Source organism: Tachypleus tridentatus, chromosome 8 (assembly GCF_004210375.1).
Source record: "Tachypleus tridentatus isolate NWPU-2018 chromosome 8, ASM421037v1, whole genome shotgun sequence".
Taxonomy (NCBI): domain Eukaryota; kingdom Metazoa; phylum Arthropoda; class Merostomata; order Xiphosura; family Limulidae; genus Tachypleus; species Tachypleus tridentatus.
Window position 1 is genome coordinate 73,162,814 of NC_134832.1, and position 16,195 is coordinate 73,179,008.

At 33.6% G+C, this 16,195-nt stretch overlaps 1 protein-coding gene across 3 annotated transcripts in view; it reads right to left on the reverse strand.

Moving 5' to 3' along the window:
- Positions 1 to 1,804: 1,804 nt before the first annotated feature.
- The window catches only part of LOC143222673 (tetratricopeptide repeat protein 9A-like), a 35,281-nt gene continuing 20,890 nt past the window's right edge, over positions 1,805 to 16,195 (reverse strand). For 2 of the 3 annotated variants that reach the window (XM_076449493.1, XM_076449494.1), the window contains 2 exons: positions 3,181 to 3,394; positions 1,833 to 2,056 (listed from right to left, as the gene is read on the reverse strand). In XM_076449493.1, coding sequence (XP_076305608.1) covers positions 1,848 to 2,056; positions 3,181 to 3,394 — 423 coding nt within the window. In that variant the 3' untranslated portion in view covers positions 1,833 to 1,847. Of the gene's footprint in view, positions 2,057 to 3,180; positions 3,395 to 16,195 lie in introns of all 3 variants that reach the window. The other variant, XM_076449495.1, reaches the window with a different exon arrangement.

Genomic DNA, 16,195 nt, shown 5'->3' on the forward strand with positions numbered 1-16,195 from the left:
CCAAAAGCTAAAGAAAGCAAGATAAAACTTCTCTGGTGGGTCTGACAAAATTAATATCTCAGCCAAGAGAGAATGTGGAAGGTTCACATTTTAGATTCTTATAAATTTGTAGACTATGTGTTTATAATTGTGTGGAAACAGTATCTGCACATTTTTATCATTAGAAAACTCTGAGGTAGAAAAATCAGAGCTCACACACCTCCAAGAAGTTTATAACTAACAAATTACAAAATTAAACTTACTTAACACTTTTTGCAACAGGCTTGTGTATTTTACACAACCTTGTAACAATGGGAATGTACTATGACTTTAAAGGTACTTAATGTATTTTCATGAAATTTGGCAAGATTTGAGCAAACATTGTTTTGTACACACACAAATCAGAATTTTTAACTAAGTACTTTTACCCAGACTCTTTCCATAATTATATGGTGTCAGAGTGTTGACTGCCACTAGTGCAAATTGATTTTCATGTTTAAGATAACAAATACTTTTTTTCATCTGAAAGGTTTCAAATTCATTTCCTTAATCTGTGAAGCCTGCTTAATTTTTTTAAAAAAGAAATACATTATATTTTATCTTTTATTTTCTATACTCTGCACAGGGTAGATTGACTTAACCAGTCTCATAACAACCACAACAGTATCAAGAAATAATTTTAAATTACCCTTTTTGTTTCTGTAATGACTGCTAATTGTAACACAAAACCACAACTGTCCATCCTAAATAGCTTAAAGCTTATAACAGCATACATATATTTACACTTAATTTTATTATTCTATTGTTTTTTGTATCATGTCTTACCTAATCTAACCTAGCAAGTTTCTAGTTTTTTTCCTTTTAGTTACTTTTATGACAACAAATTAAGAATAGACATGAAAAACCTATCTTGGTTGTCTTTGTTGTTCATTGACAATGAAACTTAAGCCTAAATTAGTACCACTACACTAAATTTTTATTTAATTAAATACTGCACTTAAGAACAGAGAATAACAACATAGAAAATCAAAGTCCTTTAACTACCCTAATATTTCTGGCTTTCTAACTATGCAATAAAAAAAACAGTAAATTCAACTAAGCCTCTTGATGTGTTTACCATGGGAATAAAAGTTTGAATAACTGGAAGTGAAACAGTTTTCTACACAGAAAATACAATACAAGATAACACATCATTTGATAGTTTAAAACTTTGGCTTTTTACCAGTTATAAATAATATATTATTAAACATTGAAGAGAATTCTTGGCAATATGTGAAAGAGAGGATGTGACAGATGGATATGGCGAGGGAGGTCTGATTTTCTAGTTTATGGTTCTGTAATCAAATCAAATTGAAAGATATAAAAATTGTATTTTGTCTGAGTAATAACTATATTATAATGTGTAATTTATGTTAAATTCTGTATTTGTCAGATGGGTGGTAAATAAATTAAACAGGGTAACCTATGGAGTAAATATCACAATTTTTATACTCAGGGAGTTGAAAATACTTTTAAATATTTCCTTATAAAATAAGACTGACCAGCAACTTTCAGTATAACTCCAGTAGCACCAACTTTTACAATGCACCTATACATACAAGTTATGCCAAGCATAGGTGTACAGTCCAAAACTTAACCAGCTTTCAATGCTTGGACTAGCTTTTAAAATCTTATGTACACAAATATTGCAGAATAACTTTTTTCTTTCTTTATTCAGCCCAACTAGTGAATTCTGGTGACTTGTGGGATACAAAATACAGATTTGAAATACTGTTTTAACATTTAAATTTGATAAAGTTGGGGATGAGGAAAGAAAACATCTGCACTTTAAGTAATTTTTATTGCAACTCTTGAACCACATATACACTCTAAATAAATATAAAGTAATTGTTACCATTTCCATTATCCACCTCCTGAGCCTTTTGTAATACTTGTAGTGCTGTGTCATAGTCCTTGATATTGTATAGAGCTTTTCCCTTTCTGTACAAGGCCTTCACATTGGTGGGTTCAATGTCCAAAACTTTATCACAATAAAAAATTACTCGTTCCATTTTTTTTTCCTGTTGCAACAAGCAGTCTATAAGATAATAATAAGTACTATATATACCTTAAATAAAATAGGTATACCAATTACATACACGTTTATAGATTGAATGGATTCTTTTATTCATATACAGTGTGTGTGTGAGAGCATGAAGGTAAATGAGAAATTATAATAAACGGAATAAATAACAGATAAATGCAACTACAGGCATGGTAAGCTCACTGTATGAAAATGGTTTTTAATATTTGAGTAAAAAATTTAATGATCAAGTAACTGCTTACATTTTAAGTAAAAACTTCAGGTGCACAAAGCTTCTTTCACACTAAATGTCGGACTATCAACTATGGCTAAAATTATTTGTACCTTAAACACATGGACCTTCACTCACAACAGTAATAAGAGTAGTGTGATTACTCTAACAGATACACTTGTTTATCATGCTATATATACTACATTACACTTCAAAGACCTTGTATTGTATTGGATATTTCTTTCCTCCTCTTCATTTTTTTCCCCCCACTCATAAACATGGCTAAAAATTTGTTTTCATGTGAGCTGCACCATTTAATTTTCTATTCACTTGATAAAATATGAGAACTAATTAATGCAATCTGTTAGATAACTTATTTTTGGTTTGTTCTGTTGGGCATACTGAAGTTGCTTTTAAGCATTTGACTAACATATTTACAAATGCATGCATAATTTATTTAAGAACCACAAAATTATAACCTGGAACACAACTCCCAATAAGCAAAAGTGTATGCAGTTACAAAAACGTTTTGTTTAAGAAGTGTTGAAGTTCACCATTTTAACCCTTAAACAGTGGCCATCATCAATTGATGCTGCAACCTACAACATTCCTGCAGTTTAAGGATTAATTTTATCACAAGCATACTTGTGTAACAATCCAATCACCTCTAAACTGTGATATCCCAAATACAGATTTTTGGCACTCAGTAAAGGTCTCTCAAGACTATCTGCTCTGGATAGATGTATATGGCTAAAGCCTCCAGACAATTATTAATAGTATATTTGTGATATTGCAATTTTTTAAACATTTAAAATTATACAAGTCTGTGAAACTAGTTGTGCTCTTAGCAACTAACAATCGAAAAAAACAACTTACATACATAACAAAATGAAAACTAATATCTTACTTGCAAGGTTGTTATAACAATCCACTTTTATTTTTGCCACTTCTTGTTTGGCAGGTTCAGGGAGTTGATCTACTTTAGGCTGCTCAGTACTTGTAAGACCCATCAGGGATGCAGCATTTTGTTGTACTTGTATACCTTGAATGAAAAGAAGAGCCCTGTGGTATTTTCCCATAGCTCCCCTAAGGTTTTTTTCTTTAAACAGTGCATTTCCTTCCTGCATGATGAATATATAGACATAAAAAGTATTTCCAAGAAATAAAACTAAATGTCAAAAAAACCTCATTACTGAGAACAATGTTAGGCCTATCTTGCACTTGTTAATATTATATTGTATTCACAGTGTATGTTTCTTGTGTATAAGCATTACAAAGGTGAAAAACAAATAGCATCTAACCAATCTGGCAAAACTGTATGTGGTATCTTAGGTAAACTATATCCTTCTATTGTGATTTAGTTTTATTGTCCAACTCTTAACTCCACAAATCTGAAACAAAATTTTGTATCTGTAACAAATTCTTCATTTATAGCAGTTTCTTTTTTCCCACACTTTTTTCATTAGTTTTTTTCCTTTCTGGAAGTTGAGGTCTCTTAAGTCTCTACTACAGTGTATATGTGAAAGCACAAATTTATCACACATGTTATTTTCTTATTTGGCAAGGATATAAAGTGAAATACATTTATTGCAAGGTTATGTTTACAAAAAAAATATTTCTCTGCTCTCGTCTTTTCACCACTTTAACTTCATAATCCCCAATTTTCTTTTTCCATTAAAGTTGTTCTTACAAGATTCTTTATATTGATATTTTAGAATTCTCATTATTTTGTAGGTCTGGATGGCAGATATTAAATGATCAGTATCAGTTGTACATTTATTTATTATTAGTTAACCCTGTAAGTGCATGTGTAGATGACACTTTTAGAACCAAAAATGGCAAACATGAATAATATTCAAACAATAAAGTTGCAAAACAACTTCACTGATGAATATAAAATCACATTTCTAAGTATTGCATTATCAAAGTTTTGTACACATTAATGTTTTCAGTTTCTGTTGAACTACACAAGTAAGAGAAATGTGGTCCATGGTGGTAAAATAACTTATTGACATTAAAACAAAGCAACAAGGGAAATCACCTTTATTGTTTCCAAAATTCTCAAAATGTTCCCATGATATTGTGCAAAAACTAAGAGTAAAGATTCAATTCAGATCCTCAAAGTATTGAAATTGAATTTCAGAACCCCTTTCCAGTGTCTCAGGCAGGCATAATATTTCTACTTTCAAACCAGATTTGACATTTCAGTTCATGAAATAAAAAACAGTATTCTTTCTTCACTTTTGGTTTTTGCACAAGTTACGTTACAATGTCTTACATTTATACAGAAGGTTGAATAGCTAAAACAATTTTGAATTTGTAAGTCATGTGACAACTACAACCAACATAAAGTCACAAGGCATATTCCAGAACTACATATTGACATTCTTTGGCATTCTGTAGGTAGTGCGATGCACCTGTAAAATGATCATTTTTTGGAGAAAACCGTACAGCCCTTTCTGATACAAAATATTCACACAATCAGATCATAAATGTTGAGATCATGGATTTACAATTTTCAAATGATTATGTCCCTTGTACTTAATGACATTGAAAATCAAAGAAATATGAATTGACATGCGATACCACGAGTATTGAGAAACAGATATGCAATAAGCAATACCACAACCATGGCAAGCATAGTGTAACAGATGAGAGTTGAAAAACAAAGGTCAGTGGCAAAAGCCATCTAAATGACATAAGCAACAATACAAAACACAATTATGAAGAATGTCTGGAATGTCAACATAAGTCACATGTCCACAAGTTGCTTCCTTGAAATATCAGTTGAGCTACTGTATAACTCAAACACCTAGAGAATAACATGAGTATTCATGCTATTCCATATTGAGATATACTAGTCAAGTTACCATGCAGCATCTATGAGTTAACATAAATTACTCACTCTAATATTTTCATCACTTAAACAAAGCATAATTTTCATAGCATTCATTCTTGTTTAGTTAGTCATCAAATAGAAAATCAGACCCCTACTGTTACACCCACATCATCTCTTTCAGGATTTCTTAATAATTTTCCTTACATTTCATACTATATTACTTATAACCAATAAAACTTTATGGTTTTCATCTATCAAATCATGCATTATTATTATAGTATGCTGTTTTCTGTAAAAATAATTGTCAATTTCTCTTTAAATACAAGCTTCGTTCCCATGGGAAATATTGACTAACTTGGATGAATTTGCAATGGCTCTTACCACATAGTTAGAAAGCCAGAAAAATTGTGATAGTTAAGGGGGATTCTCTGCTTTTTGCATGTTATCGTTCTATGTTCTTTGATGCATTATTCAATTAAATAAAAACTGTATAGTGCACTACTATCATTAGTATAAAAACAATATGGTAGAGTGTCATTGACAATCAACAGAAAAAAAAAAAAAAAACTAGGTTTAGGTAAGCACTTTATTTCTTGTTTATCATGCATATTCTATATTGATTATTATAAAAGTAACAAATGTAAAACTAGTAAACTTTTTAGATTAGTTAAGTTTTGATTAGATTAAGTAAAATAAACAATAATATAATACATTTTCATGAGATATTCATGCAAGCAGCTCAAAATAGCTGGTGGATAATGTAATGTGATAGCATAACTTGAGCTGTACATTCCTAAAGTGATTATGACTTATTTACAAATACTAGTTAGGCACATTCAAAATATAATTTAAGAATAAATAAATGAATACTGTTATGAATATAAAGCTACTTAAGGTAAAGATAAGTAGTTTTATGTTACAATCTGAAGTAATTCTAGAAAGAAAACAAAACTAAACAACCTTACAGAGTTAGGATAGAGAAAATAACAGAGTTGCACAGAAATAAAATGTTTGAAATGTATTTAAGAGGTTTTAAGAGATTATGCAAGTAAAATTTTAGATGAAGAACTACTTTAATCATAACATGAAAGTCACTTTACATCCAGACAAGTAAAAAAAAATAGAGAGAGAGAGACTTGGAATATTCATCTTTATGAAAAACACTTCACTAAAAACCTAATTTTTTTATACCCAAAAGACTTCTAATGTTTACTGAAAGTCTGTAAAATTTGGTGAAGATATACATAGTATATTAAAAGTTAAAAGTACTGAAACTATGACAAGTACAAGGTGGTCTTATAGTTGATTAATTTGACTGAGCATATGTTAAGATAGTTACATAACAGCTATATGACACCCTTTGCAATGGAACCTATAATGTGTGGCTAATGCCAAGATGCCTTCTCTCCTGTCATTGTTTCAAAAAGAGAAACTGTCAGTGAGTGCTGCCACAGATTTGCCTTTCCTCTAACCAGCAGTTACCTTTCCTCTAGATAGCAATTAAAGAAGGAAAAAAAACAATGTTACATTTTGTTCTATCACAATATGATGGCAATGAGAATTAAACCCAAGACATATTTGATTCAATTTCTTGAATATTTTCTTTTGATTTCCACAGTTTCAATTTCAACATTCAACTTTTCACTTTGTCTTATTCTAACTTGTTTTTATTCATTGGAAATAGTTTTATTAATTGTTTCACAAAAATTAAAAAGTATTAATGGGAGATTCTCTTGAATTGCATTCTTCAATAACTTAAATTATTTGCTCTTAAGCTTCTCCAAAATACAGAAATTTACAAGCAAGTGTCAAATTTATTTAATGAAAAGAAAGAATGCTACTTCTCACTTGTGAACGTTCACATAGAAACTGCTGGGGGCATTGGTGTTAAACAAACTTGTATTTTGAACAGAAGTTAATATTTTCCTCAATTTTCAAGATGATACCTAAACTCCACACACCGAATAGCTAAAATCTTACATTCAGGGCACCAAGTGATTTTTTGTTTAAAAGAAACCATTGGAATGTTTTGAAAAAATAGGAATTCGAAGCCAGAAATATAGGAAAATGTAGAAAGTGCATCTATATACACTTTAAACAATATTTTGAAAAAAAAAAAAATTAGCCTCTTCCACTTACTTTGAAGAGTCAGGAGTAGATGTTGACTTATTCCACTCATTTATCCACTGAGGGCAAAAGACTCCTCACATGGTTTGAGAATGACTTTGATGGAGGCACAGAAAGATCTGTCTGCACTCCCACAACAGCAGTGGAACTTAGTTCAACGGCATATGTCCAAGTTGGAATTGGAGACAACAACAGCCCTTGGGGTAAGAAATGTTGTTAAATATTTTCAAATGCTGTACCTCTTTCTCCTCCATCCACCATCCTTACAAGTGGAGATATGCATCACCGTAGAAACTCCTTGAGTGGAGAAAACAGTGAGAATCACTGACTCAGAAATGTTCTTGAAATCCCTCTCAATAATAACTCCTCAACAGAAATTTAAAATAGCAAAGGGAGTAACCTTATTGGGTATATCCCCAATGGCCTCTGAATTCAAGAGGAGTTCACTCTGTTCTGGGACTGATGTTTCCACAAAGATGTCCCCAAAACATAGCTTCTTGACTGGCTTAAGAGAATCAGCAAGCCTTTATAACCCCCTCTGAGTAAAAAAGGGAGACACTTGCCCTAAAGTTTTGTCTGACAAAGAATGTAGTGAGAAAATGAGATACAGTTGTAGCAAGAGATGGAGACTGCTGTTCAGTCTTGAAGACATGGTCATTTATCAATCTGTTTTTTTATTATTTTATGATGATTTGGAGGATTCATAATGAAAGGAGAGAGATTCAGTGTCCACTGACCCCCCTGCCATGCAGTCCTACAAGGGGATGCACTACAATGCCAAACAAGGATATTGCAGCAATGCCAGGGTTTCATAAGCACTACACTCAAACTCAGCATCAGACATAATGTCCACAACATCTACTGAGAATACCCAATACTGGTACTTAGTTGACCCTTGCCCAACAGGACCAGATGATGTCTCCATGCAAGGCAACATATGGGTGAATGTTCAGATCCCAGAAGAGGTAAACTGAAAAGACAGAACCTCCTCTGGGAGGGCCCCTCACCACATACAAGCAAACATATTGAGTGGGAAGATTAACTGACAACAACACTGAGTGAAAGAGAGGTGTGTTTGGTTGAAGCAAGAGAAAACAGGAACGTGGCAAAGGAAAAGGTGACTTGGATGCCAATTAAGAAGGCAAAGAAAACCAAAACTGTGCTAGTCTAAGAAGTGCCACCAACAAGACCTGACAAGGAGTGTCACATATGAAAGCAAGTATGCAAAAAAGAGAAAATGCATAGAGAAAAATGTGAGACCAATTCTGGATGACAGCACCACTGCAAGGGCTAAAGAATGAGGAACTGGTGACCATAAAGGGAGAAGTTTGATCTTGAGAGGAGTGGCATCAGTGAGAAATCTGTCAAATTTAGTGCAAACCCAAAGAGAAACCTATGAGTAGAGAAACCATTCCATTATCAGAACTCTGTCCAGCTGAAAGAGATGCTTCATCACTAGATTCAGAGCCTCGAGACAATCCCAATGAGAATGAACCCAAAATAACTGGACCAACCCCTCGAATGAACAGTCCAGCAACTGGTAACCCCTTGACAGTTGATATAAGAAATAACAGTGGAATTGTCAGAGTGGATCATGACCAACTGATCCACAAGAAGAGGAAGGAAACAAAAACAAGCCTGATAGACAGTGAGAAGTTTGAGTATGTTGATGTGGAATGAACATTTTCACAACCTATACACCCAAAGTCACACTGCCATTGAGACATATGCCCCAATCCAACTGAAAAGCATCTGATCTGTAAAGAGATGAAAATCTGACTAAGGGTAGCAAGGAGATGCCCACCATGGTATATGCATGCTTAGGCCATCAACACAAATCCTCAAGCAGAGAAAAAAGTAGGTGCACAGTTGAGGAGAACACATTCTGAGAAAAGTTCAACTAGTCCCACAATATCCACTGAAGAAGATACATGTGTGTGTTCAGCCTAAAGAAATTAGTGGTTCAAGGGAGATAAAGAATCCCCCAAAACAGAAGAACTTTACATGTAGGGTGTGAGAAAGAAACTCAAGTCTTACTAACAAGACATTCCACTGTTTATAAGCAAAGTGGTCAAGACTGAGCCCAACTAAAACAAAAATTGAAGAATACATCCAAATGACCAAATACAGGGTAAGTACAAAAAAAAAAAGGATCAAAAGACTTTCAAGCTAGCCTATCCAAGTAGCCTTCCACAGAAAAATTTAGGTATGAGAGAAACTAACTGTCCATGTAATAATGAAGCCTTAGCACAAATCTGTGAACAAGGTGGACCTTTGTTCTCATGGCTCAATTGAAGACACAAAGAGCAGACAATATGGAAAGAAAAACATAGAACTGGAAACCTGATAAACAAAATGTAAAATGCTCTAGAGGTGTTCAGAATGTGTAAAAAAGTGTCCAAAACATCAATCTCGATTGTCCACAATTTGAGTGAAGGAAAGAAAAACATTGGAGAGAAATGAAACCATCCATACAGAACAAGAAATGACAAGTCAATAATCATATACCAGTCCCCAGTCTTCTTGACAAGTAATAACCAGTAGATGGTATTTTTGCCCAAGAGATCTGAAATCTCATTCTTGAGACACTGGAGATAATATGAATTGAAGGAAGGATGAAGGAAAACCAAGAGAGAAGGCAAAGTGAAGGAGAAGTATAGTTGAATGTGAAATAAGAATAGAGACCACGTGCTGGTGAATATAAACAAATCAGACAGGGTAGATACTAACAAGACAAGCAGCAGCACTAATGTTGGAAAGTGGGAGGATGGGAAGACATGGATTGAGCAGACCTAGGAACAGAATAGTGAGGTTGAGAATGACAAGAAACCAAAATAAACAGTGAGAAATGATGCCTGGCTACCTCAGTTTAGGACTTTAGTTACCCACAAGTATCCCTAATGATTTTTTGAGAAGAAATGGAGCCCAATGAAGATCATGGAGATGAATGTGAGGGAGATGTATAATAGCTCGGAGAGTACCAGATCATAACAAGTCCCAACAATATGTGAACCAAGTAATGGGGGGCAGTTAAAAAATATGGGCTAATGTAGTGAAAACGAGAGAATGAACCTTTCTCCAAAACATGAACTGCCTCAGACCTAATGTGAAGTGACAAGAAGTAATGCAGTAAGGTGGTAAGAAAGAGATGAGGGTGCAAAAATTAGGTACTAAAAAGAGAAACAGAAGTGGTTCACACTTCAAGTAGGTAAAAGAGATTCCAAAGACTGGTAACCAAGAAAAAAAAAAAAAAGGATACCTGTATGTCAGGACAAAAAAAATAAGAGTGAAAAAGATGAGGCACATTAGTACAGATGACCTAATTTCAGGTAGTGGGAAAGTCTCGAGTATAGGATTGCTGTAGTAAAACATAGAAGGGATCAAATGACACAGGGAAAAGAGAAAGAGAAGTACATACCTGCAAATCCATGTTAAGAAAGAGATTAAATAAAGCTGTATCTAGAGCATACTCTGGTGGAGGAAATAGCCATCTTGATCACATTTAAACTAGGAAGAAGGAATGTCAGCCAAATGAATAGAAAAAAGGAGGCCCAACATATTTGAAAAAATCCAGAATATGTTTAACAATGGTTGCCATATCCTCCATAGATAACTAACCACCAGTAGCAACAAGTTCTATGTTAGGGACATCAACCCTACCAAAGGATGAAGTAACAGTTACTACCACTTTAAAATACATAATAATGGGAAACACCATTATGATATTTTTTAATAATTGAAAAAACAAAATATATTAATTATGTGAACCACAAACACTAAACCTAGGAAACTTGCATGAAATTCAGTTCAGTAGGAAACCACAAGAAATCTCAAGTAACTGATTAATAATTTTGAAACACACCCATTCTAGAAAGTAACAGAGAAAAGAATAAAGTTCTTTCTAGCAAATGCCTTGGAGGAGCTACAGCATAAGGAGATTATGTTGCATTCCTTGTGTTGGAGGACTGTTGTTGCATTATGACATAATCGTCTACTAGCATAGTTTATGGTAAACTTGTGTTTTTCAGGTGAGAGGTAGTTTGAGGCTACTGACATGCAAGTCTTATAGGCAGATGCATGAGGGAATACAAGTGTTCTCCATGAATACGTTAGGTATCATTTTTGAAAATAGTTTTTACAGAACCAAGTAAGCCATTAGAATTAGATAGGTTTTTTCTCCTTACAGGGTCCATATTAGACAAGTTTACTCCATCAGTATTAATTAGGATAAAAAAAATCAAATTTGGCTTTAATTTTACTTTTATCAAAAAAAAAGTTTCTGCAGAATTATAATTGCAAGTATAGATCCAGAGAATCTGTACCACTCATCCATTTTTTCTTTCAAGAAATAAATTGTAATATTTCATATTATATGGACAGATGGAGATTAGGGGGGGAGAGAAAATATGGACTCTCTTTTCACAAAATAATTAAGAAACATCAATGCATTCTTACACTACTATATGGTACCAAAAAGAAACATTAGATGTTGGTTTGTTTTTTTATATCACTGTACTACTAAATACCATTAAACATTTTTATGGTGTTTCTGAAAAACAACTTGGCTGGAATCTGTAGCAATCCAGTTAAGGCCTCAGCCAATAAATGATTATTTCTAAGCAAATACAACAATACAAAAATCAATTAAACATTACCATTTTAAATTTTCATGCCTTTGTGTTTTGTTGACAGTCTTAAAAATGTCTGAAATTGGGGTTTGTTTCTGTTGAAGTTAGTTCTGTTTAGAAACCTGCAGCACATTTCTTAAAAATCATAACATAGGGAAATTATTATGTAAAAAAATACACAGACTGCTATCTATGTTCAATACTTTGTTAAGAGGGCCAAAAGGTTACAGTTAAAGTAGAGAACAGTCTGTGTTTATTTTTTACCTGCAGTTATTATAACATTGTTACAGAATCAATTTTTCATTGTTTAGAAGCTAGAGTTCTATGGATAAAAATTTATTTTGTAATAATTTTCCAAAGCAGTGGTTCTTAACCTTGTTGGAGGTACTGAACCCTGGAAGTTTCATACTTGCATTCACTGAACCCTTCATAATTGGAAAAATAAAATATGATTTATTCAAATTCAAAACATAAGTAGATATTTTATTAGTGCACAAAATGAACCATGCATCAGTTGCACACAATATCAGTGTTCAAAGAACAAAACCAACAAAACATGAATTTCACACAAAAACAAAAACATAACTCAATAAATATTTACTGCAAATCAATGTGACTTTTGCTGTTGCCTTTCAGAGGCAAGTTCATGCACAGCTTCACCTTGGCAAGTCCCACTCTCTCATACGTGTTGTAGCAAATGGTATGAGTATCTCAAGAGCCTTCTTAGCAATAAGAGGGTATGCTATGATTTGGTGACACCAAAACGTTGAGAGCGTTGTTGTTCTGAAAAGTTGCTGTTGAACCTAGCTCTACTGATGTCCAATGATTTCATCGAGGTATTCATCATTGACATCTGCTGTTGCAACACTAAACATGAAAGGCTGTCTCACCCATGCTGGATATGACTCTCTGGTGGGGGAAGTATCCGTCGAGACTTTGTGAGCTTATCTAAGTGCATGGCAATTGATTGCTTCAGTTCCCCAGGTACAGAAATGTCTCCGATTTCAGACACATCTTCGATCTTACTTATACAGTTGTCCAGCAGGGGAACGTTTGAGAAGTTATTCTCTGTTCGTCGTTTCCATAACGGTAGCGTTTTTTGAAAAGCCTTCAGGTTTTCTTCCTCTTCGATGATGTTGATTCCACTGCCCTGCATCTGTTAATTGAGATGATTGAGAGCATTGAAGATATCGGCCATGTATGCCAAAATGAGAATGAACTCAGATTTTTTGAAGCAATCTGCATGACAATGTTGGTGCTCTTGCAAAAACAGGGCTATTTCCACATGCATGGCAAAAACACGATTCAGCACCTTTCCCCAGGATAACCACTGAACGTTAGAATGGTACAGAAGTACCTCAAATTCAGAGCCCATTTCATTACACAGCTCTCTGAAGATGCAGTGCTTCAGGGCACTATTTCGCACAAAGTTCACACATTCCCCTACAATTTTTTTTACTTCTGCCAGTTTTGAAGGCAAGGTGTTTGTTGTCAATGCATGCCTGTGCAGAACACAGTGCATTACAATGATGTGTGGTGCATCGGCTTTCACCAGTGCACCAAAACCAGAGTTTCATCCCAGCATGACTGGAGCTCCAGCCAAACAAACTGCAGAAACCATATCCCACAAAAGATCGTTGTCTCTGAAGAAGCCATCCACAAGTTTCTTCACGTCGGCTGCTTTAGTTGTTGTTGTAAGAGGCTTACAAAATAAAAAATCTTTTATCTCATCATTCTTCACATTGTGCACGAATAAAACAAGCTGGCTTAGATTGAAAACGTTGGTGGTCTCATCAACTTGAAGGCTGAATTTTGCTGGGCTTCAAATCAGATCTGCAAGTACTTGAGCAAAAATGTCATTGCTCATGTCATCTATTCTGCTGCTGATGGTGTCATTTGAAAAAGGAATTTGGGATAACTTATTTTCAGCAGCTTTTCCCAGCATGATATTTGCCATCTTCAACGCAGCTGATTTTACGACTGTTTCACCAATAGTGTGTGGTTTGCCCTGCTTTGCAATCAAGTACGCAACTTCGTGCGATTCTGTGAGGATCGGTTTCTCAATGGGTACAAAGCCGAGAACAGGCAAAGTTGCCTTTTCATCGAACCTGGCTCTCTTTATCTTGAATTCAGCAAGTGTTGTGCTCTTGTATTTACCATCTCCATGCAGCTTTAGGTAATGATCTCTTAGTTTTACCAGTGCTAGACTAGATTTGCTCAACTTGGCATTGCAAATCATGCATTGAGGACGCTGACTTCTATCATGTTCCGTTATACACGTGAATCCATATTGTACGTATTCGTTCGACCACTTTCTGTTTTTGCTCGACTTAGTTAGTATGAAGGGATTGAAAGATTAGGAAAAAAAATCACAAATGACGCACGATTACTACAATCACAAGTCAACTGCTAAGTGCATGAAGTTCCCTGCAGCACAGATATTAAGGCCAAGTGATGTGACGTGATCAGCCTCAGCCAATAATGGCCAAGTGGAGCATGACATCATGAATCATACAAGTGGGGTGAACCGAATGGATACACACACAGTGTGTGTGTCTTTACCTCCACCAAACCCCTGAGACTGATTCACCAAACCCCTGGGGTTCAATTGAACCCAGGATAAGAACCACTGGTCTAAAGTGATGGAAAATGTAAGTGGTATGGCTGCATAGGAAATTACTATAAAAATTTTAAAAAACACCTTTGTTGCAAATGAATGGTATAAACCTCTCCAATTATGATAATAATTAATTTTATTTTAAGAAATTGAAATGTTTGTTTTTTATTATTTTAATTTTCATATTAATAATATTACTGGAAATAAAGATGCAAGCTTTGAAACTACTAAATTATAGGGGTACACAGACATTTTCCAGGAAGGTAATTGAAGCACTTAGTTATTATATTAAGATGTAAAAAAGATAAAAAAGAATGTACAAATGATATAATAAATTTAGCATTTTAACACTGGAGGGCGTTATCATTTACTGCCTGACAGAAAAATTTGGCTTGTAGTTAGTAGTTATTTATACTGCATTACAATCTATACCATCATCTATATTAATATCACATACACATAATGACATTACATTTTCAGCTGTTAAGGTTGCTGATAAGTTTACCCAGTAAATAGCTTGAGACACATATCAGTAAAGAAATTAATGTCACAAAAAAGTAGAAATATGAAGAAAAAGAGAAAAATCAGCACAGAATCATTAATATGTCTATGTATATACTTCACAGTTATCTGTATTACATTTAAGGCTAACAGGATGGACACTGGATGATATAGTTTTTTGTAAAAAGTGTATAATTTTACAGTACTTTGTTCCTGTTTTGCATAAGAAATGTATTTTTACATTATATATACATATATATATATATATATATATATATACCTACATAGTATGAAACAAAGAAGTCACATGACTAAAAGAGTTACTTAAGGCTTAATAAAGATATCTTGATATTTCTTTCAAATAACAGTAATCATATTTTTTAACTGATATACTATGGTTTTATTGAGTTGCAATGTTTATAACACAAGGGTTTTTTTTATTATCTTCAAAAAATAAAATTGTTATAGTTTACTGAGAATGCAAAGTTACTATGAGATATTCTAATGTCTCAAATCTTTAATTACTATTATATTTACTTTTATATTCAGCCTACTCAAACACCACATAAATAAATTAGCTAACCAGCTACTTTATTTCCAACTCCAAACATGACGTGCTCGAAATAAAAATTTTATCATCCACATTGGTGGGAGTAAAACATATTTTAATTATTTGATTATCAGTTCAATATAATGATAGCTACATGGTGGTATTTAGTTGACAGAAGTGTTTCAATTGCCAAGTAGGAAACGTGCACAGTATCTTAAAAAAATTCAATTTTCACTAAAGGCACAAGTGACGACTTTCAGGAAAGGACTATCATATAAAAATCAGGACTAACTTGAAACTTATCTAAACAACTAAAAGATGATTGAAAGTAGAGAGATTAACACCATGTAAGAATAAAACAGTTATTAAGAAAATTAATGAGGTTAGCACCTCCCTTTTTTTTTAACCTGTATGGAGGGAAGGGTTTGTAATAATTGATTAATCAAATATAATTGATAAATAAGCCCATAATTTAATCAAACAGCTCTAAACACAACCTATGAATAGCTTTGTTATATGCTTTTCACATTCCACATGCCACAACAGGATTAGTGATGATTTTTTCTTGGTATGAATGCAATTAGTTTGTTAGTACACTCATCAAACAAATTCTGAGCCTCTGCTTATTAAAGAGATGTAAATTAGCAGTACTACATTATC